The sequence below is a fragment of the Aplidium turbinatum genome, chromosome 6 (assembly GCF_918807975.1).
Source record: "Aplidium turbinatum chromosome 6, kaAplTurb1.1, whole genome shotgun sequence".
Taxonomy (NCBI): domain Eukaryota; kingdom Metazoa; phylum Chordata; class Ascidiacea; order Aplousobranchia; family Polyclinidae; genus Aplidium; species Aplidium turbinatum.
Window position 1 is genome coordinate 24,311,482 of NC_137477.1, and position 26,333 is coordinate 24,337,814.

General features: G+C 37.9%; 1 protein-coding gene across 1 annotated transcript; it reads left to right on the forward strand.

The window, feature by feature from the left end:
• Positions 1 to 2,039: 2,039 nt before the first annotated feature.
• On the forward strand, positions 2,040 to 20,854 carry LOC145772025 (cyclin-dependent kinase 9-like). Its single transcript, XM_082583835.1, has 7 exons — positions 2,040 to 2,179; positions 6,208 to 6,289; positions 12,977 to 13,083; positions 13,386 to 13,488; positions 13,732 to 13,862; positions 17,360 to 17,534; positions 18,299 to 20,854. Exons 1-7 carry the CDS (start codon positions 2,085 to 2,087, stop codon positions 18,749 to 18,751), a joined length of 1,146 nt encoding a protein of 381 aa, XP_082439961.1. The 5' UTR covers positions 2,040 to 2,084; the 3' UTR covers positions 18,752 to 20,854.
• Positions 20,855 to 26,333: the final 5,479 nt, after the last annotated feature.

The following is a 26,333-nucleotide window of genomic DNA, read 5'->3' on the forward strand; positions in this document are numbered from 1 at the left end:
TAGTTTAATAGATAATATATATATACTGTTAAAGGATATTCATTATGTAGCACTGTAACAGTATTATTTATTAGATTTAGACTAACCCATTAACCCAATACTGTAAAGCATAAAGACCATATTGCAGTCAGACTTTAACTCACAAATTTTGGACCAAGTTATGCTGTTTTATAGCACAGTGTCAACTATTTTTTGCAACTGTTTAGTATTTATATTTGGTCATTACATGCCTTCACAAATTCATCACCTTATGTCATGTCAGAGGTTTTGTTTGCTTGAGTATTTTTGGCAGTAGTAGTTGTTGTTTCAATAACAATTTAGTTGATTTGGGTTTTTGGGCAAATCATGAAATTTTTATAGCCAGTGTTATTTTGGTTAACAACAGCGCTTGTATTTTCCACCAACACATTCATCAAACACTGTATGCACATTGCACATGATCAACAATGACGTTACAAAGTTCTTTTTTTTTTATGGCTTGTACTTTGTATTTGTAATGCAGTAGAATCCGGTTAACTCAACACCTGATAACTCGACTTTTCGTTTATATAACTTGAATACCATTATTATGGTCTTTACAAAAGAAATTTTTATGTAAGTTGAAGATGTCAATGCGGGCCCAAATATCATTTTGCACTTCAAGGTACAGATGGATACATGCGGTCACTCTTCACAGTGAGTTTTTACACACTCTTCTACGCTTCTTTCAAGTTCTTTGTTTCATTCATCTTAGTTATTTAATTTGCTTTTGTGAAAAAACGGTTGATGTAACGTATAAGGTTAAAAAAAAACACAATTTTTGGCAATGTCAGGAACTTTGGAAGTATCTTTAAGCTACCGGCATGGAGTTTAACCTTGCATGAAAATTACAACACACAGTTTGTTGACAAATGCAACATTCTAAGGATAACATTTATTGCAATAATCAAAAGCTTTACAAAATCATTGAAGATTAATTATCAAGCTGCAAACAGTAACTTCAAAATAAAAACCTTAGGCTACTGTATCTAACCAGATGGTTTTATCGGCAGTCCAATTGCATAGAATAGCATTTGTTTGCTGATTTTCAGTCTTTAGCTTTGTACTTTAAGTTGTTTCCTTTGGCCTTTGACTTAGTCTCATCTAAACTGCTGCTGCCTTCAGTAATGGGGTATTTTGCTTATGAACTAAAACTTGGCAATTCTTGAGTGCTTTCCAGATGTGGCGCAGCGCTCCAAATGTTTGTTGTTACAGAATAAGATTATCAAATACGGTTTTATTTGGTACCTTAGCACTATATATTCTGAAGTATGAAGTTTGAGCAATGGTTTGTTTGTTATAGTGAGCTTTCTTTTTTGACTGCAACTATGTACATCTCTTCCAAAACTCATTTTGTCGTGTGCAGATAACTAGCGTCTGCTTACGAACAAAAGCATATAGGCCTAGTTTCTCTTGTTTGGATGGAAAATTTACAAGACTGCTAACTCGAAGTCTTATATATACATAACTCCACGTTTTTCCAATTCCCTTTCAGGTCTTGGGTTAGATGGATTCTACAGTAGCTACAATTTCACAAAACTTCTTAATGCTTTAGAGAAATCGTTGCATTTTTTCAGAACATATGCAGACACCGACTTATGCACTGTTTTTTTAACATGTCTGTAGTATTTTAAATTGATTTACTGTATAATATCGGTGTATATATGTCATTGTTGCACTTTGTTAAACAGTATGTGTCTACTGGTGTCCAACAAATTGTTCATAAGCAATTGTTCATAAAGCAATTGTTCGTAAGCAATTGTTCGTAAAACAATTGTTCGTAAAATTAATTCTTTGTAAAGCAATTCTTCCTAAAGCATTTTTTCGTGCATGCAGTTAAAATTTGATGTATATATACGAAGAAATGCTTTACGAAGAATTGTTTTACGGATTTCATTTTACGAAAAACAGTTTACAAACAGTTGTTTTACGAACAATTGCTTACGAACAATTGCTTTACGAACAATTGCTTACGAACAATTTGCTTATAACCGTGTCTACTAGTATATATTTTAGAAGCTTACAAGTTTTTATTACTTATGCTGCATTGATGATTATATTGTGCCATGGCAAAGGCACCTGATCCCAACATGGAGTTTCTATACTGCAATGACGTCAATAAATATGAACGGATTACCAAAATTGGACAAGGAACTTTTGGGTATGTCAAACAGTGATGTTTTGCAAAAACTTTTTAAGCTAATTAAGTCAACGCCATACTGTAGTATTTAAACAATGGTGTGACCGTTTTTCATCCACAAAAGAAAAATCTAAAGCAGGCTGTAGTAAGTGTAGAATGTCCGGTGTGTGAAATACAAAAAAGATGTTTAGAAGATTGTGATCATAGCACGGTCAGTGTTTGATAGTAGGGATGGGCAAAATAGAATACCGAATATAGAATAACCGGTTGTAGAGCCAAACCGGTTTCAAAATCGGATAATTGAAACCGCTTTAACGATCGACTTCGTTCTAGTCCGTTTGATCGCAACGAATTCGCTACAGCGAAAGTACAATTGTTTATCGATTTAGTGCGATGCGGCGTAGGAAAAATGCACGAGTTTCATTGTTCGCATTAAAGAGATCTTTCTTGTCAAGCGCTTTGTAGTCCTCACAGTCTTGCGGAAGTGTGGCACGAAACAGCTTAATCCGCTTTCAGGATTTTTCTCTATTTCGGTACCACAAACCTAACTTGTTTCTAGTAGAATAGAAGGGTCGACTAGCCTTCGCTCAGCAACCCAACATGGTTAAGTTTCTGGTAGAGACCATCTCGAACCGTACCTTCATACTGCATACCAACGAGGGAAAACCCAGCAGACCACGCCGCCTGAAAAATGGCGTCCCCCAAGGGTCAACACTATCGCCACTCCTATTTAATATCTATATAAGTGACCTCCCATGCACTACATCGCAACAGTATGGCTATGCGGATGATCTAGCTCTTCTATATGCTCACAGGAACTGGCATGAGGTGGAAAGAAAACTTGAAATTGACCTGAAACTGGTGGCTGACTATCTGGACAAGTGGAGGCTCAAACTGAATGCGTCGAAAACAACAATCTCTGCTTTCCATCTAAATAATCGGGAATCTCAGCGTCAACTGTCTGTCTCGCTAAAAGGAAATCCTTTACCATACACTGCAAACCCAACTTACCTTGGAGTAAAACTTGACCGGCAGTTGACCTACAGACCCCACATCGAGTCACTCCGTGCCAAGGTTACCTCGCGAAATAACCTCTTGAGAAGCCTAGCAGGAACAGGATGGGGAGCCCGAGCATCAACCTTGCGTACAAGTGCACTAGCCTTGGTCTACAGCTCAGCCGAATATGCCTCAGCTGTGTGGAACCGCAGCAGACACACAAAAAAGATGGATGTATGCATTAACGACACCTTGCGCATCATCACTGGCTGTCTCCGCCCCACACCTACTGCTTATCTGCCAACTTTGGCTGGCATTGCTCCTGCTCATGTCCGTAGGGAAGAAGCCTCTTACAAACTGGCTCTACATGCGAGACTCGATCCTCAACACCTTCTCCACAGTCACTCCCAAACAAATGGACCAGTCAGACCTCAACGCCTATCATCAAGGCGCCCATTCCATCGATACGCTATACAACTTGTGGATAAGAACTTCAGCTGCATGGAAACATGGGCCCAAGAATGGAACGAGCTGCCACATATCCCTCCCCAGTTTTCAGTTATGCCAGCACTCTCCATCCCTCCTGGAGCAGACCTCTCAAGAAAGGCATGGGTCACATTGAACAGGATCAGATGTGACGTTGGCTGTACTGGAGCTAATCTGTTTAGGTGGGGGTTGCATAATTCGCCGATATGTGTCTGCGGAGCGGTAGAACAAACAATGCAACACATACTCCACGAATGTTCCATCTTACGACCCCCAAGTGGAATCACTGGTATTCGACAACTGGACCCAACTACCGTATCTTGGCTGCACGAGGAGGCATTGCCAATCTAAGCTGCTACAAGTCAAACGAGAGAAGAAGAAGCAACCCAACATCGTGAGCTCCCATTCTCGCATGAAAGGCAACGTCGACCACAGGGTGTGAGGACTAGCAAACCTCCCCCGCACTGGGGCCCCCTAACGCCAGGGTTGCCAGCCAACTGTTTGCAAACTTTCAGAAATCTGGCTCTTTTTGAAGCTGTTTGGCCCCCTAATTTTTGGTTGGCTCTTTATGAACAGGCTGAGAATTATTTCCTAGATTTTAATGTAAGCTTATCAAAACGTGTTTTTTGGCAACTCTTGACTTTCTGATTTTTCACCCTGTTTTCTTTTCACACCGGGCTCGACATCAGCATGACCTTTTTTTAGTGAGTTGAAGGGTTAGCTCTCCAATTTTGGTTGGCTCTTTGGCCCTTTTTGAAAACCAGTTGGTTTCTTAAGTTTTAATTTAGTCCTTTAGCTTTTTTGGGCCTTGTTTGGCCGTTTTCAAAATGTGAGGGATTGTGGAATGTTTTTTTGCAAGTGATTCTTTTTGCCTTGTCTTCTGGAGAAGGTGGTAACAGAACACTAGTAAGGGTACTGTGGCAGTGTAATACCGGTACAGGTATACTATTTTATTTCAATTGTGTTTTTGGACTTGATCCAGGAAGACTAGGATGCCAAAGAAGTAGAAAGCAGGATCATGAGAGCGGTACCGGTAGGAAATACAATAGTAGGCCTGTGGTAATTGGGGAAAACTTCGAATGGGAGATGATAGTGAATTGAATGTGGAAATGTTTATTTGACTGTTGGATAACTTGCTCGGTGGAATTTATTGGGGTCACATTTTCTGCATGCCTTTTTGTAAATTGTTTATTTGTTATTGTTGTGTCTCTCCAGAAGCATGATCTAACATGCTGTAATGGTCTGTATATGTTATGTTTCAGTGCTGAAATGTCTGTATTGCTAAGAATGTGTTGTTAACTCAGTGAAATTGCTTCTTAGTACTTGAAAATTGAGCTGGCCCTATTTTTGGCACCTTGTTTTAGAAGTTGGCTCTTTTTTGGCCCTTTTTAAACGTGCAGTTGGCTTCTTGCCAAATTTACATCTGGTAACCCTGCCTAACGCTCAGAACAATGCAGGGCACTCTACCTTTGCGTGTCTCAGGAAAACCCAGCCCTCAGACACTGGTGGTGGTGGGGTGTTATGTGGCACGAAACAGCTTAATCCGCTTTGGGGATTTTGCTCTGTTTCGGCACCACAAACATAAGTTGTTTGTGGTAGAACACAAGGGTCGACTTGCCTTCGCTGAGCAACCCAACAACGGAAGCTCCCACTCTCGTATGTAGGGCCACGTCGACCACAGGGTGTGAGGATTAGTGACCCTCCCCGCAGAAGTACGTACGGGTAGCTGGCTTTGTCTTAGCTTTTACTATGCCAGTAGCCTACAGTGACATGGACGACTTGTTGAGTTGTGGGATTGAAGATGCTACATGCAGTAGTGAAGATGAATCAGAAATTTGGTTTCCTCACCTTTAGAAATAGATACCTATCTCACATTGTTGAAAGCATCGACTATACCTCTTCAAAATGCCCTTGTTTGGTGGAAAGCAAACAAAAACCAATTTTCTTGTTTATGTCATTTAGTTTCAAAATATTTTTGTGTACGGTACCTGCTACATCTGCTTCTTCAGAGATGTTTTTCAAGTGCAGGTTTAACTGCCACTAAGTTGAGATCTCATTTGACTGGTGAAAATTTAGAAAGCCTAAATTTGTTACACTGCGATAAGCATTTTTTGTGATGTTCATTGTTTTTGTAAAGTCATAAAAATCATTAAAATGTGTCATGGTAAAAACTGTCAATTATTCTAGAATAGATATCTGTATTCTATATTCGGTTTCAGTATTCTAGAATAGCTAATTATTCTATTTTGCCCATCCCTATTTGATAGAAGTAAAGCATACAAGAGAAGAAATTATCACTATATCGTTTAGCTTGTTCGCTTTCTAACTACCAGTATGATTTACATAACAAGCGAAAACATGTTCAGTTGTTCACCATATTTATCTCATAAAAAAATAAAAAAACTTGCAGAAAGCATTTTGCAAGTTTTAAAAAATGTCTGTTGCAACATTTTTTTAGTTTTAGCTAATTGGCAGTCACACTTGTCTACTGTATCTGTAGGCCTACATCATACTGTAATCCTCAAAAAGCAAGCAGCCTTATCTATATTCACTACTATTATTATCAGAGAAGTGTTCAAAGCCAAAGATCGAAAATCTGGAAGATTTGTTGCTCTCAAAAAAGTTATAATGGAAAATGAAAAAGAAGGGGTAAATATCCACAAATGTATCCCGACTATAGTGTGGTTAAATGTTTGTTCATCTTCAGTGCTTACAAATAAACTATTCTTTGCACATAAGCGTTTTTGTGCAAGAGAAGTTGTTGTGACATACAGTACATTTTATAAGAGCTTTTTTTGATGCTGTTAGGCCAGTCGATTCGATATGAAATTTGTCGAATAAATTTAATAAAGCGACATTGGCTTCCATACCACTTATATGCTGATGATATATACATTGTTCAATTGCATTTGCTTGCTACTGATAAAGACCTATTGTGTTGTGTTAAATCAGAATTCCAAAAATGTATGGTTGATATTTCAAGCTTGAATCAAGAAAATTGTGAGCTTATTATATTTTCTCCTACGTGTAATACTCGGAATGGCCCGTTTCGGCGAGTCCGATTCGACGAGTCCGATTCGACTAGTCCGATTCGGCGAGTTCCCTATTCGGCGAGAGCCTTTTTCGGCGAGTGCCCTATTCGGCGAGTTTTTGAAATTTTTAAAAGGAAATTATCGGGTACCCTAGCCTCATAGGCGCCGACTTTTCATAAAACCTTAGGGCGAGAAAGGTGATGACGTCATAACCGTAACGCTATTTTACTCAATTAAAATAGTCTTTGATTAAGCTTAGTGTCTTGTTTATATTGACAAATAGGTCGCAAACCGAGTTTATTAGAACCGCTGCTTGAAAGGATTAGTTTTACGTATAGTCGTAAAAATGTTGATATTGTTAGCTCATAATTGGAACTGTTGGAAAACAAGCCGATTCATTTCCTTTTCGTGCGAGTGAACAACAACGATCAAGACAGTGAAGTTATCGAAATAAAACGCAAAAAATCATGATCTCAAGCAGAGTGGAAACCCGCTATCAGTTTTATTAACTTCGTTTCGCTAATTACTTACTTTCAAAGTGTTAACAACGGCGAAGTGTTTTCTCTTCTGTTTTTTATCAAAAGTCTTTGTAGTCTTTTATTGAATACAGTAGGGCAGTAGGATATATATTCGAGTAAAAGTCTAGATGTTCGCAAGTGATTTTCACCTCAAAAAGACAAGTTCAACTAACACAGGACATGCTGTTGTCTCCAGCTCGGCAGTTTTCAAAATGAACGCACTAAAAATCATTGTCGACGTAGATTACGGATTGTGAAATCGCGTCGGCTTAAGTGAAAGTTTTGAATACGTTTATTTGCAGTGATTCAAACTTAATTTTCAAATTCAATGATTTTTTGTCAATTCTAAACTTTATGCACTTGTTGAGCTATATGCAAAGCTCACGAAACAAAACAGAAAGAGCTGTTTTAAGAAATCATTTTTTTATTTTTGCGTGTAGGATATAATCGTTCTTATTATTACGTAACATTCCATGATCGTTAAAGTCGATGTCAAACCTTAGCGGCCGCATAAAACAATGTCAGGTTGGCTAGGTGATAATAGCGGTAAGAGACGTCGTTAATGCAGGCAATATCTGCGACCAAGACCATTAAACACCTTTTCTTTTTATCGGTTTTCGATTTAATTCTCACACATTGCGAAGAAAACAATGCGTTCTGTTGAATCATAATTGTCTCACAGCGGAAAGACCTCGTTGAAAATAGCGCGTCTAATTTAGCTGGTTTACTGAATATTGCCGTGAATAGTTACGTGACTATTCCAGCAGCGTAAGTTACTCTACCATCTGCTTTTAATTTCCATACCGTGTGAGAAAGCCATGCGATCAGCTGCTGTTTTGCGGGCAAGAGCAACGCAGGCTTTTCTTGCTTTCGGCATTCTTTAAGTCCGTTTAAATTATCTAAATCTCCTTCGCGAAGTGTTTTAACTTTAAAACACCACTTGTAATCACCATTTTTGTTGCCCCTCAACCATAAATTTACGGGGGGCGCCGGCCCCCCGGCCCCCCCGGAAGTCGGCGCGTATGCCTAGCCTAATTACAACTGCCGTTTTTACATAGTTTTAACGTCGCTAAACGTTGAAATCGTGCAGAAAGGAATAAAAATAAAATGTTTGAACTATTAAATTAAAATTCGTCATGTCAGTTCAGTTGTTTTTATTTTTGACCATCATATCAAAAACAATACACGTCGACATAGCAAAGGTGTAGAAAAAGGTAGAAGCGACAAAACGCGAACGTTAAAACGTGCTTGTGACCGAAGTATCATAATTATTGAGTTGAAAGAAATTTGGCACGGTCGCAACACCTTCAGAAAAATTTAAGATATGAAGGGAAAATAAAACAAAGAAAATGTTACAAAAAAAATCATGCTTATGTGTATAAGTTAGTACTTTTGAATAGTTAAAATGATTAGTTTGGATCAACAAATGAGAACCCATTGTAGTAACAGAATGAAAAGGCTAACCAAATGTGTGGCCTATCGTTTTAACGTCGCTAAACGTTGAAATCCTGTAGTAAAGAGAACTTTGCTGACTAGGATACGTTGAAACTGAAAAACATTCACAGAAGCCCTACGATACGTTGCATTTTTAAGATAATGTATTCAGACGTTGAATCAATGTACAAATAAAATGTTATGCTAAATGGGTTCTTGGAACAATTCGAAGGGCTTCTGTGAATGTTTCTCAGCTTCAACGTATCCTAGTCAGCAAAGTTCTCTTTTCTACACGATTTCAACAGTTAGCGACGTTAAAACGATGTAAAAACGGAAATTTTTGCTGGTTGGGATAACTGGGCTACGGTACCCGATAATTTCTTTTAAATCCAAGCTGTAGGCCACACATTTGTTGATCCAAACTAATCATTTTAACTATTCAAAAGTGCTAACTTACAGACATAAACATGATTTATTTATTTATTTTTTTGTAACATTTTCTTTGTTTTATTTTCCCTTCATATCTTAAATTTTTCTGAAGGTGTTGCGACCGTGCCAAATTTCTTTCCATAGGCGCCGACTTTTCAAAAAACCTTGGGGGGCGAGAAAGGTGATAACGTCATAACCATAGCGCTATTTACTCGGTTAAAATAGTCTTTGATTAAGCTTAGTGTCGTGTTTATATTAACAAATAGGTCGCAAACCGAATTTATTAGAACCGCTGCTTGAAAGGATTAGTTTTACGCACGCAGTACGCCTAGTCATAAAAATTTTGATATTGTTAGCTCATAATTGGAACTGTTGGAAAACAAGCCGATTCATGTCCTTTTCGTGCGAGTGAACAACAACGATCAAGACAGTGAAGTTATCGAAATAAAACGCAAAAAATCATGATCTCAAGCAGAGTGAAAACCCGGTATCAGTTTTATTAACCTCGTTTCGCTAATTACTTACTTTCAAAGCGTTGACAACGGCGAAGTGTTTTCTCTTCTGTTTTTTATCGAAAGTCTTTATAGTCTTTTATTGAATACAGTAGGCTATACTCGAGTAAAGATCGAGATGTTCGCAAGTGATTTTCACCTCAAAAAGACAAGTTCAACTAACACGGGACAAGCTGTTGTCTCCAGCTCAGCAATTTTCAAAATGAACGCACTAAAAATCATTGTCGACGTAGATTACGGATTGTGAAATCGCGTCGGCTTAAGTGAAAGTTTTGAATACGTTTATTTGCAGTGATTCAAACTTAATTTTCAAATTCAATGATTTCTTGTCAATTCTAAACTTTGTGCACTTGTTGAGCAATATGCAAAGCTCACGAGACAAAACAGAAAGAGATCATTTTTTTATTTTTGCGTGTAGGATATAATCGTTCTTATTATTACGTAACATTCCATGATCGTTAAAGTCGATGTCAAACCTTAGCGGCCGCATAAAACAATGATGTCAGGTTAGCTAGGTGATAATAGCGGTAAGAGACGTCGTTAATGCAGGCAATATCTGCGACCAAGACCATTAAACACCTTTTCTTTTATCGGTTTTCGATTTAATTCTCACACATTGCAAAAACAATGCGTTCTGTTGAATCATAATTGATCTCACAGAGGGAAGATCTCGTTGAAAATAGCGCGTCAAGCCGTCTAATTTAGCTGGTTTACTTAATATTGCAGTGAATAGTTACGTGACTATTCCAGCAGTACTCTACCATCTACTTTGAAATTTCCATACCGTATGAGATAGCCATGCGAGCTGCTGTTTTGCGGGCAAGAGCAACGTAGGCTTTTCTTGCTTTCCGCATTTTTTAAGTCCGTTTAAATTATCTAAATCTCCTTCGCGAAGTGTTTTATCTTTGAAACACCACTTGTCATCACCATTTTTGTTGCCCCTCAACCATAAATTTACGGGGGGCGCCGGCCCCCCCTGAAGTCGGCGCGTATGTTTCTTTCAACTCAATAACTTACTCCGGTCACAAGCACGTTTTAACGTTCGCGTTTTGTCGCTTCTACCTTTTTTACACCTTTGCTATGTTGACGTGTATTGTTTTTCATATGATGGTCAGAAATAAAAACAACTGAACTGACATGACGAATTTTAATTTAATAGTTCAAACATTTTATTTTTATTCCTTTCTGCACAATTTCAACGTTTAGCGACGTTAAAACTATGTAAAAACGGCAATTATAATTAGGCTACGGTACCCGATAATTTCCTTTCAAAAATTTCAAAAACTCGCCGAATAGGGCACTCGCCGAAAAAGGCTCTCGCCGAATAGGGAACTCGCCGAATCGGACTAGTCGAATCGGACTCGCCGAATCGGACTCGCCGAATAGTAGCAGACCCTGTAATACTACGTAGTGTATTTCAAAGTTTAACAGTATGACCCTTTTCCTGAACATTGAACAATAGACTACTAATCTTTCTTATAATTCAATTCAATTGCTTGGTATAACATTAAAGAAACATTTTTGTTTGGAAAATTTTGTTAGTGACGCTGTTAAATTTTGCATTTTTCATCAGAAATATTGGTTCCATCACACAGTTAATAATTGTTGAAGGTTGATGCTTATAAAACTTTTGATTTATTCAGTTCTAACCTTCCAGCTTGATTTCTCAAATTTTTATTATTAAATAGTTAACATGGTATAACTACTTTTCATCTTCAAAGAGTTTGGAATGCTATTGTTCGGTTAATTACTTTAACACGTAAACATGAACATATTACTCACTTAATAAAATCGCTGCATTGGCTTCCTCTTCCAGTCTTCCTGTATTGTATGGTATACGTTTCAAAATATTTCCATAGTATACAATTTTTTTCATGGTTTGACGCCGAGTTATCTTGACACTTTACTTGCATACCATAAGCCTGTCAGAACTTTGCATTTCCAACGTCAATTGCTTTTATACAGTATAACGCTTTGTGTAAGATGCATTATCGAAACCTCAGCTTCCCATATCTTGCTGCCAGCAACTTGAATTTTTTACCTATCCATATAAAGCAGGGGTGGGGAACCTGCGGCCCGCGGGCCGAATGCGGCTCGCGTGACTGTTCCATGTGGCCCGCGTCAAAATTTCTTTAATGTATCAACAAAGAAATAATTTAATGCATCAATTTTATCAAAAGCAGAGGTGTGAACAGCCGCTTGTTTAAGCAATTACTGAAAGATCTGAATACTGATTACCACGACCTTGTCTATCACTGTGCAGTTCGTTGCCTGAGTCGTAACCACATGCTTAGCCTACACGCTTTTACTTGTTGCGAAACGTAGTCGATCAGTTCATGAATAATCAGGGAAACCATGTTGTTGAACTCACTGATTGCCAATGGTTGTGTGACCTGGCGTTTATGGTTGACATTAGCAAGCACCTCTCCGAGCTCAACGTCAAGTTGCAGGGACCAAGTCAGCTTTTGAACTCCTTGTTTGCAAAAGTGAAATCATTTGAAGCTAAACTAAATCTGTGGAAAGTACACCTTGAAAACAATAACACCGGCAACACCGCACATTTCCCTACCTTGCAAGAGCAAAAGCCTTTTACAACAGCCAAATATGCCCATGTAATGTGTCATTCTTATGGAGATATTTAATGCAAGATTTTTGGACATAAAGAGTAAAGAAATGGAGTTACATATTTTTGACTCTCCTATAATGTGGTTGCAACTGATGTTTCTAGTAACTTCCAACATGAAATAGTAGAGCTCCAGAGTGACAGTACGTTGAAAGCGATGTACCAAAACATTCCACTGCTCAACTTTTATCAACTCTACATAAATGCTGATGATTTTCCAGTCATGCGGAAACATGCTTTGAAATATGTGTCTCTGTTTGGAAGCACCTACCGTTGCGAGCAGTTTTTTTCCAAATTGAATCTAACAAAAAGTCGGCTTTGCTCCAGACTGACTGATAAAAACGTGGAGATGCAGTTAAGAGTTGCAACATCTTCCGTGTCAGCAGACATCACATGACTCACCAAAAATAAAAACTTTCAGCCATCCCTAGCTGTAAAAGTGAAATAAATCCTTGTCTACTTTGCTGCATTTTTTATCTGTAAATAAAACTTGAAATTTTTAGTGGCCCGCGTGTGTTATTTCTCATTTTATGTGGCCCGCAATACTAAAAAGGTTCCCCACCCCTGATATAAAGGAAGCGGAAAATTTAAGCAAATTTAAACCTCGCTTGAAAACATTTTATTTTACTGAACATTATGACTGAAGCTTTGGTTTGATTTTGAATTTTCATCTGCGTTACTATTTTATCTCTACCGTCATGTGCAGCGCCTTGCAACATAGTTTACACTTTACACTGTGCATGCGGTGCTATATATTAATTCTGAATTAACATAATATTAAATTTTAGTTTCCAATCACCGCCTTGCGAGAAATCAAAATTCTCCAATTGTTGGAGCACGAAAATGTTGTGGAACTCATCGAAATATGTCGTACCAAGGCCACGCCTCATAACAGGTATAGTTGCACTGATAAGCTAGCAACGCATACAAACATCGCTATCAGCATGTGACTGGATGTTATAGAACAGTACTACTCAGTACTCAAGCTTTGTAATACCGCGTACCAGCATTGGTCTTTTCTAGGCTTTAGAGATTTCAGAAAGTAATAACTATATTTGATGTGACTTAATGTTGTAGATATTTTCCGATTTCTTTTACTTCATTAATATGCTTTTTGTTCAGTTGTAACAGAAACAATTTTTCTTTGGTGCTTTGTTTATGAAAATGCAACCTATCATTTTTTTATGATGTCTTCAGGTCAAAAGGTTCGATTTATCTCGTATTTGAATTCTGTGCACATGACTTAGCTGGCTTGTTAAGCAATGCTACAGTCAAGTTTACTCTCGGAGAAATAAAGAAAGTAAGTTGCCGTTTTGTTTTTTGACAATGAAATGAGGTTGGACTTGCAGCATGCGAAACTTAGTAAAATCCTTCAATACATCACAACAGATGTACCCAGCTTTTTAGTCAGAAAAGGTTTATTAAATCTTTGAGATTTTCAATGTACATCTGGTAAAGATTAGACATAGTAATTGCGTGGAAAATGTCTTTTAAAAACAGTTTGTATTTCTTTCTATTCATTGCAACTCTGGCTATTTCATAGGCAATGCTCCAATTACTGGAAGGCTTGTTTTACATTCATCGAAATAAAATCCTTCATCGTGATATGAAAGCTGCTAATATCTTAATCACAAAAGAAGGAGTACTCAAGTTAGCAGACTTTGGATTGGCGAGGTAAGAAAATGTTGACATTGCATCATTTGTTTTATAGTCAGATCACGCTTTTAAATAGAAAGAAAACCTCAACACGGCATATGAAATTTTTTAAGTATGATATGATTTATAAAAGAACAAGGTTGCCACACATCTTCCATGCTCGGTAGGGTGGAGTGAAAAAAATTTTTTTTTTCAAATCAAAAAATCAGATTAACCAAAAGTGGCGTATGGACATAAAACCAACTTCTGAGAAGGTTTTGGGTTTGTGCCACCTACACCCAGGTGGCCCATAATTTTTAAAGGTCATCCGAGGGTCAAATTTCATGAAAATCCCATAACTTGGAAACCGGTTAAGCTAGAAAGTTGGTTTTTGGCTTAAAATTTCCAGAAGGTCCATGTTTATATATGCTCTAATGCAACTTTTGTCTCTATTTTAACTACATAAGCTGATAATAATAAAAAACGACGTTTTAATTTGAAAGCTATATAACATGAAGAAGTGAAAATGTTATGTTTGAACTATTTGCACCAATAGTTATGTGTTAAGGCATAATAGGTACAAACTGACTAAGTACTGCTTAAAATACTTTCTAAGTAGTTGGTACAAAGGATATGCAAGCAACAATCATGGATATGTAACAAAAAAACTCAATCCCAAAAATAAGTAGCAAAGACTTATATGCAATAATGTTACTATGCTGTTTGACATTCAGTTTCAAAATTTACATCTTTACTTTCCATGAAATGTATAAAAAAAACTACTTACAATCAGGGTCGCATTATAAAAATTATCATGTGGTAAAAAATATTGAAAACCTTCAACTTGAAAACATCAAGACAATCAAAGTCAGAAAAAATATATTTCGACTCTGATCCATTGCAAATTTGGGCAAGGCTGACTGGGCTTTGGTAAAGACCCTTGCCAACCTTAATCCACCACTGTTTGCAATGAGTGTTACAGAAACCATGACATCAACTCATATATAATTACACGTATCCAATAGCAATACACAGCCAGGGGCTACGAGAAGGGTGGGAAGTCGGGCAACTTTCCCCCCTAGCATAACATTGTAAAGGAAAAACGAGTAGTTTTTTGTTTTTTCCACGTTTGAGGGGGCCCATTTTTGCCACTAAAATGATAGTGTACCAACTTAAAATAAACAAATTTTTGAATGAAATAGGCAGTTCCAAGTATTTTTCGAAGTATTCAGTAGATCAATTACTCCAAAAATGATGTGACCCCCAGAGTCAAACCAGCGCTGCGGGATCTTGAGCCGGGCGAGTAACCACTGAGCTAACAGGGCGGACTTCCGCCTGGCCAACGCAGTTTTTGAAGTCAAGGTTCCGTTGGTCAAGCAAAAATAGTAGGCTACACGCTTAGCCAAATGCAGCAGCACCAGTTTTCAAGTTGAAACAATAGAAAATTGATGATGCAGAAATCAGTAGTCTTAACATTATCAAATTTTACGTCTTGAAGCAGTTTAACATTGCCTACCTTAATACGAGAATGATTCGTTCTTGATGCGATACATTTGAAGTTACATAATACTAAAATACTTGGAACTGCCTATTTCATTTAAAAATTTGTTTATTTTAAGTTGGTACACTATCATTTTAGTGGCAAAAATGGGCCCCCTCAAACGTGAAAAAAACAAAAAACTACTCGTTTTTCCTTTACAATGTTATGCTAAGGGGGAAAGTTGCCCGACTTCCCCCCCTTCTCGTAGCCCCTGGTTGTGTATTGCTATTGGATACGTGTAATTATATATGAGTTGATGTCATGGTTTCTGTAACACTCATTGCAAACAGTGGTGGACGGTTGGCAAGGGTCTTTACCAAAGCCCAGTCAGCCTTGCCCAAATTTGCAATGGATCAGAGTCGAAATATATTTTTTCTGACTTTGATTGTCTTGATGTTTTCAGGTTGAAGGTTTTCAATATTTTTTCACCACATGATAATTTTTATAATGCAACCCTGATTGTAAGTAGTTTTTTATAAATTTCATGGAAAGTTAAGGTGTAAATTTTGAAACTGAATGTCAAACAGCATAGTAACATTATTGCATATGAGTCTTTGCTACTTATTTTTGGGATTGAGTTTTTTTGTTACATATCCATGATTGTTGCTTGCATATCCTTTGTACTAACTACTTAGAAAGTATTTTAAGCAGTACTTAGTCAGTTTGTACCTATTATGCCTTAACACATAACTATTGGTGCAAATAGTTCAAATATAGCATTTTCACTTCTTCATGTTATATAGCTTTCAAACTAAAACGTTGTTTTTTATTATTATCAGCTTATGTAGTTAAAATAGAGACAAAAGTTGCATTAGAGCATATATAAACATGGACCTTCTGGAAATTTTAAGCCAAAAACCAACTTTCTAGCTTAACCGGTTTCCAAGTTATGGGATTTTCATGAAATTTGACCCTCGGATGACCTTTAAAAATTATGGGCCACCTGGGTGTAGGTGGCACAAACCCAAAACCTTCTCAGAAGTTGGTTTTATGTCCATACGCCACTTTTGGTTAATCTGATTTTTTGATTTGAAAAAAAAAATTTTTTTCACTCCACCCTAATGCTCGGTCACTCTATTGCATTCACAGCACAGGTTTATCAACATATACGGGGCGTTTTATGATGCTCAATATCATTCAATGAAGCTTTTTTGTTTTTTACGAAAAAAGTTTGCTGATTCTGTGCTGCTGCTTTGCGTTCATTACTTTAACATTTTCAGATAGCTAGCAAATGTAAAAGTATTTTGATAACAAAGTAGAAAAACAAAGTTAGTAAATACGCGAGACGCAAAAGCGAATAATAATCTATTGTCGGTGAATAGTTTATGACGCAAACCTATTCTGATTAAAAATTGCTGCACAGTGCACACGTAATCTTTTGTCTTCAAAATGTCATCAAAGGTATTGTAACCGTTAAACCAAATACTGTATAACTGAGGTTTTGTTTAACGTTTTGATATCGAACATTCGAGTTGTTTTAAAAAACTAAACGAGTAACGAAATCATCAATAACTTAAAATAGATCATCAACAGCATGTAACCTACACATGTAAAAGTCAAAAGCAATTTAGTTTGTTTCTATTGACTCGCGTCGATTCAACGTAGTATCATGATTATTATATGTTTTAAAACTACCCGTGCAGTGAAAAAAAAAGAAATGTCTATTTCTAAGTGGCTAATTTGAGGTTTACGCTTGTCTGGTGAATATCAAACGAAGGTGAAGTTTGTGCATGACATGGAACTTAGAAAAATTTCCATTCCATAGCGTGACCTGTCATGATATGTTTAGTTATCGTCATGTGGTGTGGAAAAGTTGTTTCCAAACAAAACATTTGTTTAGACGAGCGGTACTTTCCTACTTTATGTTCCGTTATCTTCTCTATAGAAGGTGTTCACATGATTTAAGTTTCGAAGTTAACTGAACTGCACTTTAATTTTTGCTACCGTTGTTAAAAAAATAACATGTTTTTGATTGAACATGTAATATTTTTACTAGAGCTTTCAGCTACACAAAAACTGGCCAGGCAAACCGGTACACAAACAGAGTGGTGACGCTATGGTACCGTCCGCCTGAACTACTTCTGGGTGACCGGGACTACGGACCACCAATCGATCTTTGGGGTGCTGGTTGCATTATGGCCGAAATGTGGACTCGTAGTCCAATCATGCAGGTAAGCTCGACTTAATCAAAAGAGAAAGAATTACCTAAAATGCAGATGCTAAACTCATGCTCAGCAAACGTATCGAAAACTATAACTAAAAAGTTATGTGACTCTGTTCACTGCAGTTTTCACTGACAATGCTCAATTTCAAGTTGTAAAACTGCAAAACCTAACGTTTATTATGTGATTTTTTTTCTCATAATCATTCGTTGATTAGCTCTTCTGATGTTAGTCGGAATTTAATTTAAATCTTGACACCAGGGATTGCTTTCATTCAATAGCACTGAATATGAAAGCAGTTTAGTTTTCGAAAAGTTTGCCGAGCATGAGTTTAGCATCTGCATTTTGCGTTTTTCATTTTTCTAGTAGATTGACCAGCCGTTCCAACAATTTACTCCTAAATTAAACTTGTTTGACTTAATTCTAGTATGCTATGAGTGCTAGAGTTTGCGCAGGGTATCTGAAAGAGATTGGTCTTTCCCGTATAGTAAAGTCTTCGGTGTAGCCTGGTGCGATATCGAACCCATATGCATTTGCAATTCAATCCTATATGAGTATCAGAACTCTTTCGTTACAGCGTTGCATTCTTGTTTGTCAAGTAAGAGTTTAGTGAATGTGATATGTCCACTTCCATTGCAACTAATACACGGCATCTGGTTTCCTCCACACCTTTTGGAATTTGCAGTGTATTGTGGCTAAGCGATCAAGTGAATTATGAAAAATCCCAACATTTTTTTATATTTTCCTGCAGTTTATAAAACGTTTCTTTGTAGGGTCATACAGAACAGCAGCAACTGACGTTAATCAGTCAGCTTTGTGGAACCATAACGCCACAGATCTGGCCTGGAGTTGAAAAGTACGACCTCTTTCAAAAACTGGACTTGCCAAAGGGTCAAAAGAGGAAAGTGAAGGAACGCTTAAAATATTACGTCCGCGATCAATACGCACTTGACCTTGTCGATAAACTTTTGACCCTTGACCCCAAGCACCGAATAGACTCTGACGAGGCGTTGAATCATGATTTTTTCTGGACGGAACCTTTGCCATGTGATTTGACGAATATGCTCTCCCAGCACAAAACTTCCATGTTTGAGTATCTTGCTCCTCCTCGCAAGCCTGCCAACGCCCATGTGCCCGCTTCCCAACCTCAGCATCGCCACGGAGCACACAGCTCGGTTGCTAGGCAACAGCAACCCACCGATCCTTCGTACGATCGAATATTTTAGTTTTTTTTGTTTGCTTCTTTGCTTTGGTCAATCGTTTGTGGAAGTTTCCGACTGAATGCAACATTCAAAAACTTGCCGATGCTTCTGCCATGTATTTCATACATTCACAACAGTTGTTAGTCTATGTTCTCTCATATTAGCGGGGTTTGGCAAAGGAATGACATGTCATTTGCAAACCAAGCAGTCATCACATTTTGTTTTTATTACCCTTTATGGCTTGATTATGGATTGAAGACCTCTTTCAGTTTGAACTTTTTGAATGAAAACCATGAATATCAGTGATTAAATTTATCCAACTGTAACCAAAAGTAATACCTACAGTAGTTATTTGTTTGAGTTGTTTTTTTGTTTTTCTGCTTCATGCACATTCTGTCACAAGCTGTGTTTGTTTTTAGTGACACAAATGTTTATAATTGACGAGAGCAATCATTAAGAAACTAGATTTTTTACTGTATTAAAGCCTGAGATACATGGTTAAACTTCGCAACAATATCATAATACATATAAATAGCCTACTAAATAGTCTGAAGTTGTGTCACAGTGATCACTCACTTTTTTATCGACATTGCATTAGTTTTGAACTTTTGTTGTGATAAGTTAGAACAATGTTTCTCAATCGGGGTTCATGGCCCCTCAATTGGTTGATTTACATTAAAAATGAAAAATCGGCATGTGACGTCATTGTTCTGAAACAATCGCAATATCCATGTGTAGACTGTCTATAGCAGGGGTCGGCAACCTACGGCCCGCGGGCCGGATCCGGCCCGCCAAGCAAAATTATCCGGCCCGCAGCATTTTTGCAAATTGTAGTTGGCGGGCCAAAACGAACATCCCATTATTTTATGCTGCCATTTGGTTTTACATAACAGAATTAAGATTACTAAATGTTATGTAAAACTTTCGCAATTTTTACTTTTCCATATTTATCCGTAACGCTCACTTGTAATCACGTAGCCTGTGTACTTATGCCGCAACAATGCTTAGTTAGGGCATTGTCGCCATTTTGAATTTCCTTGATATTCTTTCTCTGCGAACTGCATTTTAGAGAGAGCGACGTTGCAGGCCTGACAGATAGTTTGATAGATTTGAAGTTTTAAGAATTAGTTTGTTTGAAGGTTGATAATTTAGAAATATGTGTAGCTTAGGAAGCAGGAATTGGCCTTTTTATTGACAGCCGGTCCAGACTTTTAAATTACTTTATTTTTTAGAGTTATAATTTACTCCCAGTTCCATTTTTCCGTTTTTTTCAACAAGTGATTCTTGTCTTTGAAGAATTTGCTGCTTGTTAGAATCCACCAAGCATAGGAAATTATCACAAAGCGCCTTTGTACCCGCGACCTATCGATCACGGGTCGCTTTGTTATAGTAAACTAGGTTTGGGGCAAAATTTAGCTTAAGCTTGCAGAAGGTAGCATCAAGGTACTTGGCAGTTTCACCTTGAAGTCCGGTTATATTAGCCTATTTACTGCATGCTAGTTGCAGGCTACATGAGTTGCGTTAGTAATAGTCAATTAACCGTATATTTAACGGCAAGTTGAGAACACAACTTACTGATGACCACTTGCAAGATGTTATGATTCTTGCCTCATCCAACCTATCACCTGACCTTCAGAAACTTTCTAGCAGGAAACAACATCAAATATCACATTAATGTTGTGCTGTCAATAAATAAAGTACTTGGTGTTTTTCGTTACCAATTGTTACTAATTTTCTTTATATTAATCTATATAAGCCTATAGTAGCTAAATATGGAGATACTCTGATAAGAACGCCAATTTTAACAATATTATGAAAAGTAAAGAAAACGGAAGTGCAAATGGAAAACTTGTACGGCCCGTTGACATCTGCGCAGTTTTGTTTTGGCCCGCGACTGAAGAAAGGTTGCCAACCCCTGGTCTATAGGCTACAGACGAAACATTTTCTGATTTTTTTATATTGTTGCGACTGTGCCATGTTTAAACCTGATTGTACTGTTTTGGTATCAAGCACGTTATAACGTTCGCGTTTTGTCGCTTCTACCTTTTTCTAGGCCTCTGCTATGTTTGGCATTATTGTTTTTCGTTTTAATGGTCAGAAATAAAAATAAACTGAACTGATATGTTTAAGAAATTAAGGCAATATTCTCGTTGTTTGAAAAAAAGAAAAACAGTTTGTCCCTTCGGTCCCGCAATGAGCCATTTTTAGATATATTCTTCGGTAACCACTTTAACAAGTCGAAATTCTGCCACTAAGAATGACTAGAATGAAACCGCCAACCAATCATAAGCTACGGTTTAAGTGACGTAAAAAATGGCGAAAAGAAGATGATAGAAAGCAAATTAAGTGATGGAACTTTTGACAGCTGGTTGGCTTAAGGGTTAGGGCTAGAAAGTAGTTACTTCATTGACGCGGGTTCGATTCCCCCCACTGTTATTGTTCTTTTTCTTCTGTAATTACCAAATAAAGTTCAAAACAAGCATTAACTCTCTGGATGAGTGCTAGAAAGGTCACAATTGGACGGTAGTCTCTTATAACAATAACATGTTCTGATTGGTTGGCGGTTGCATTGTAGTCATTCGCAGTGGCAGAATTTCGACTTGTTAAAGTGGCTACTATATTCCTCTATCTTCCATTGCCTAATGTTGCCATCTCAAACTCCTTGGTAGGCTATCACACATTGTTTCTCGCATCACTACTTCAAAGCAACTTTACTATATTTAAAAAAAATCTGTAGAAAATATTAGAAATAGTAAAGTTGCTTTACTTTACCAGTAATTCTATGGCTAAAGTTTACTTTTGAGTCTCAAAATATTAGTGGCCTATTCTTCCGTCATTGTTTGCATAATTGAGCTCGATTATTTTCCTTTTACGTGCGCAATCGAAGATACACATTTCCAGTGCAGTATTCGTAAAAAAAGCACAGGGTATAGGCCTACTGTCAGATTTGCCGAAGTGATAAATAATACACAACTTATAATACACATTAAATAATACACATGTTAATCTCTTAACATGAATTATCAACATCAAAATTGGACGTGAGGTACAAAATTGTTTATTTTTCTATGAATACATTCCAAACAGCCTGCTGAGAGGAATCTAGGTTACATCTGTTACATACATCTTTATCATCTACATCTTTGTCCTTTTTAGAAATTTGGGATCTAGTATTCTTAGCTGATCGGTGGTTTAGCAGTCAGGATCTTACATATTTTGTACAGGGGTATCTAGAGAAGGGAATATGAAGGCTCGCAGCGATTGCCTTATTCTAATGACACTACCAGGGCGATAGTTTGTAGTGCTTTAAACATGTGGTTCTTTTTAAAATCGTAGAAAGTTTTGTAGTGCAGCTGGTACAATCAGCTATAGAAGACAGCTAGCAAATGTTACGTAGAGCATATGTAAAGAATACTTGTTTAGAAAGACACTTGAAAAGTTACCAGTAAGCTGGTTTTTTTTAACAAAGCCTTTGCAGGAGGCTAGATATAAAGCAAGTATATGGGTAGTTGAATTAACAAGCAACCATGAGCATGCTGTGACGATAAACACAGATTATTTACGATAAACAAAAGCCCTTCTATTGTCAAAGGTAATAAAAGCCTTCGTATCCCCTTGTTTAGATATCCCTGATTTTGTAGCAGTAAATTGAGCCACAGATGGTCCATTGCAATTAATAAACATCAAACAGCTCACTTTATCAATGAGCAAAGATGCTCTTAAACTTGTGATAATATTGTTCATTAAACTGAAACCACGTAGGCCACACAATACACATTCTGCTGTGGAACAAGGTAAAGTTGAAATAGCTGTCAAGAGAGGCTTCAAATTATCGAGCACAATTTCATTTTTTTCACTAAAGCAGGGCTACTCAACTAATGTTAGCAAAGGTCCATTTTGACAAGTTGAATATTTTTGCGGTCCGGTGAATATTTCATATGCAACCACGAAAATTAAACAACCAGTATGAGCACCGAAACACTTTTCAGGTAGTATGTAACACGACTTGGATTTTTGTCTGACACAAACAAAGAAATATAGAAGGAAAAATATATTGTGTTTCTTTGTAGTGTGGATCGCACATCAGAGAAGACGGCAAAGCGTTGGGGGGTCTGGGTGCGAAGCCCCCAGCTCCTTGAATAATCACAAAAAATGCTTTTCCCTAATGGAAATCTGTTTAAAGAGGCCCTAAAATGTGGCAATGAGGTTATTCTTCCAGAATCCCGAGGTCCACCTCAACACCCAGAAGGTCCGGATTCGGACCGCGGTCTGCCAGTTGAGTAGCCCTGCACTAAAGTCTCTTAATCCTTGGATTGACTGTATTTCATCAATGTCAAAGCGTCTACAAATTCTTCTCGCCTCTGCTTCTCCATGACGCAAATTTCCTGCTATCATTTTTTCTGATTGCAATTTAGCAATATCAACCAGTAGCTGACCAGTGACCATATTGTCAGTGGTCCTCAAAGGGTTAAGTAGGCTACTGTAGTTAGTTAGTAGTTGTCAAGAATCAACAAGGATAGCATAGGCACTCTTTTTGGAAAAACCAGAGGATATGACCTACTATAGCTGCACGAAAAAGCAGAGATTATACCGGCGTATATCCTCGAATACAGTAGCCTACATTAATTTTTGCAGTGCACAAAAGCTTTTCAAAAAAAGGAAGGTTAGGGCTAGTGGGTTAGGGTTAATTCTTAATCAATTCGGAAAATCTTACTTTTAGACTAGCCTAGTGAATAGAATCAATTTCTTATCTCAACTTTTTTAAACTTGACTAGATTAGGTGTGTCTCCATACTACGTATTTTTTCATGTTCAATGTTTACATTTGGGCCTGCTGGAAGGCGAAAATCGGCTGCTGTGAGGGCAAAAATCGGTTAAAACAGTTACGCACGCCGCGCGGTCACCAGATGGCACGCTTACAGAAATATGCAAATGAGACAAAAAGTTCATGGGAAAAAAATTTCGCGTCCCGCAGCTCTACATTTTTTTTATTTGTGAACATGAAACGTCGCTTTTGAGTATTACTGTAGGCTACTTTAAAGAGGCCAAGAATAATGAAAGGTTGAGAACCACTGAGTTTAATCGTTCGCTAATGCCCAGTTTACCAAAAGCCTATCAAAAGAAAATCCCACTGACCAAAACCATTTCTAACTTACACTGATCTTGTTATGTGAAATCTTATTTAGGCCTAGGCTATTTATATTTTCGAATTTCTAAAGCCGTTTTCACTTCTCTCTTCAATTTCCATGAATTATTTGGCGCCACTAGATACACAGAAGCTAAGCCTACAGACCAAAGAAGAAAACAAAAAAACTGTCTGGTTACTTTAACTATGCAGTGGGATCAATTTATCTTCAAGGAAAGAGCTAGGCTATAGATCGTTTTTAGCTAAAAAGAATGAGTTTCCAAATCAAAAACAATCTGAAAAAAATAACAAAACAGCATTCTAAAGCCTACGTTGAGTTTTCTTCAAAGTCCCCGGAAAGATTCCAGGCCTCTGAAACCAAACGTAGGCTTTCTATAGTCCCTATATACTTTCTATAGTCCCTCAACAGTCGGGCTACTGATTTACCTCAGAAAGCAATCAATCTACAATTTTATTTTTCCGAAACAATGGGCGTTTGAAATAGCTTACGATATATCCTTACGACTGAAAAACTTTTAAAAATGAAATACTTTTTTAAGCTGTAGCGCTGATTCATTTTCTTTCAGAGCGCAACTTTCAGATAGCCTATTGTATGAAAACAAACTGCTCCAGCAAGCATTTGTTGAGTTTTCGGAACCATACAAGCTTAAATGAATTATTCCGTAGGCCTAGGCTACGTCGTTCAGTCTTTTAATCAACTTTATAAACTTACGATATTTCTTCATCATGTTTTAATAAGAAAAAATAACCAGTTTACATTGGGAATTTTTAAATACTTTTATTATAAAAATATCACTATTAATTTTTCTCTTAACATTTGTCTTTAATCAAATAAACTCAGTTGTCCCATTAGGTCAAGACGATGTCGCCGCCAATGTGCGGGTTCAACTATGGCGGGAGGGACTGACAGTCGGACCGACATTGGCCAATATTGATTGATTGATTGATTGAATCTTTATCCTCGGACTGGGAAAGCATCTTGCAGAGCTTAATCCTGGCAGTTTCGCATGCTTGTAGAGGCTTTGAATCACTGACGCAGGCCCGGTCACCGAGATTGACAGAGTGAAGTTTCTGATTGTTGAAGTCTTGTTGCCGGGGAATTATTCCATTCATTAGATGCCGCTGAATGGAGAGCAGTCCTTAACGTGCGTTGCTCAAGCGCACACCCCGAGAGTCGAACCAGCGCCGCTTGATCTTGAAGCTTCTTTGTTCCAGAAGTGACGCGCTAACCAATTGAGCTATCGGGGCGGGCCTTCCTTCCGGACAGCGTGGGAGGGACACCCATGGGACACCCATGAGGGACACCCGTGGAGCAGTGGCGTAGCCAGGAAAAAAATTTGGGGGGGGCCAAATATTTGATGAATTGAAGAGAACGACAAAGTGTTGGATTTAAGACATCGCCACCTGAAGTGCAGTGGCGTATCCTGGGGGCTTGAGCAAGGGGAAGCAATGAAACTGGTGGGGGTTAGAGCGTGCCGAAGACACGCGTATTCTAGGGGGGTCCGGGGGCATGCTCCCCCGGAAAATTTTTGCAAAATTACACTTAAATAATGGATTATAGCGCTTTCTGGAAACACTTTTAGGGTAATATTTGTATGAAATTTATTAGCAGATAAACAGCTATTAACTTATTAAAGGTAGCTCTTACACACGAACGGGCAAAATCTGCGGCTAAAATTAGAGAACACCAAAAACTCAGCTACACAAAAACCCAACAGAGTAAGCCATTCTGAAATTGCTTCCACAAATTAGTTAAAAGAAACGTAAATCGAGTAAATTTTGCGCGATTTAGGATTTGCAAAATTTATTGGTGTCTTTCTGTGTGTCTAAAACAAGTCCTTGGGGTGTTAATAGCCAGATGTCTTGGAAAACGTTATAAATTTCTACAAATTTTATTATATTTTCAACAAAGGGCTCAACTTCGGAATCCAAACTTTGAAAATTTGGGGGGGGCCATGGCCCCTTTCGCCCCCCCTGGCTACGCCTATGCCGTGGAGGGCCTTCCTTCCGGACAGCGTGAATCGTGGAAGTATTGGCGATGCCTCAACCGCTTAAGAACTGGTATTGGTAGGTGTAAAACTTTGATGAGACTCTGGGGGTATTCCATGGGGAGCACAAGTTGCAAATGCGATTGCGGACAGGAGCAAACGATGCAACATCTACTCGAATGCCCTGACCGAAAAGCAAGGTGCTCTGCACAGGATTTGGCCGAGTTCAATGATAGAGAAAGAGCTTGCGTGATGCTCTGGGCTACGGCCGTGTGACACACGATGAAGAAGAATCAAATAAACGTTAAAACCTGTCTTTTAAACTTGTTGCTCATTGAAGCATTAAATTGACACGGTTGAGAAAGTTTAGCAGTTGCACCGCGAAAGTTTGGAAGTTGTAAAGCTTTGTTGTTTGTGAACTTTGTAAAGTGCAGAACCGATGAAAAGGTTTGGAAGGTGTTTGAAGAAAGTAC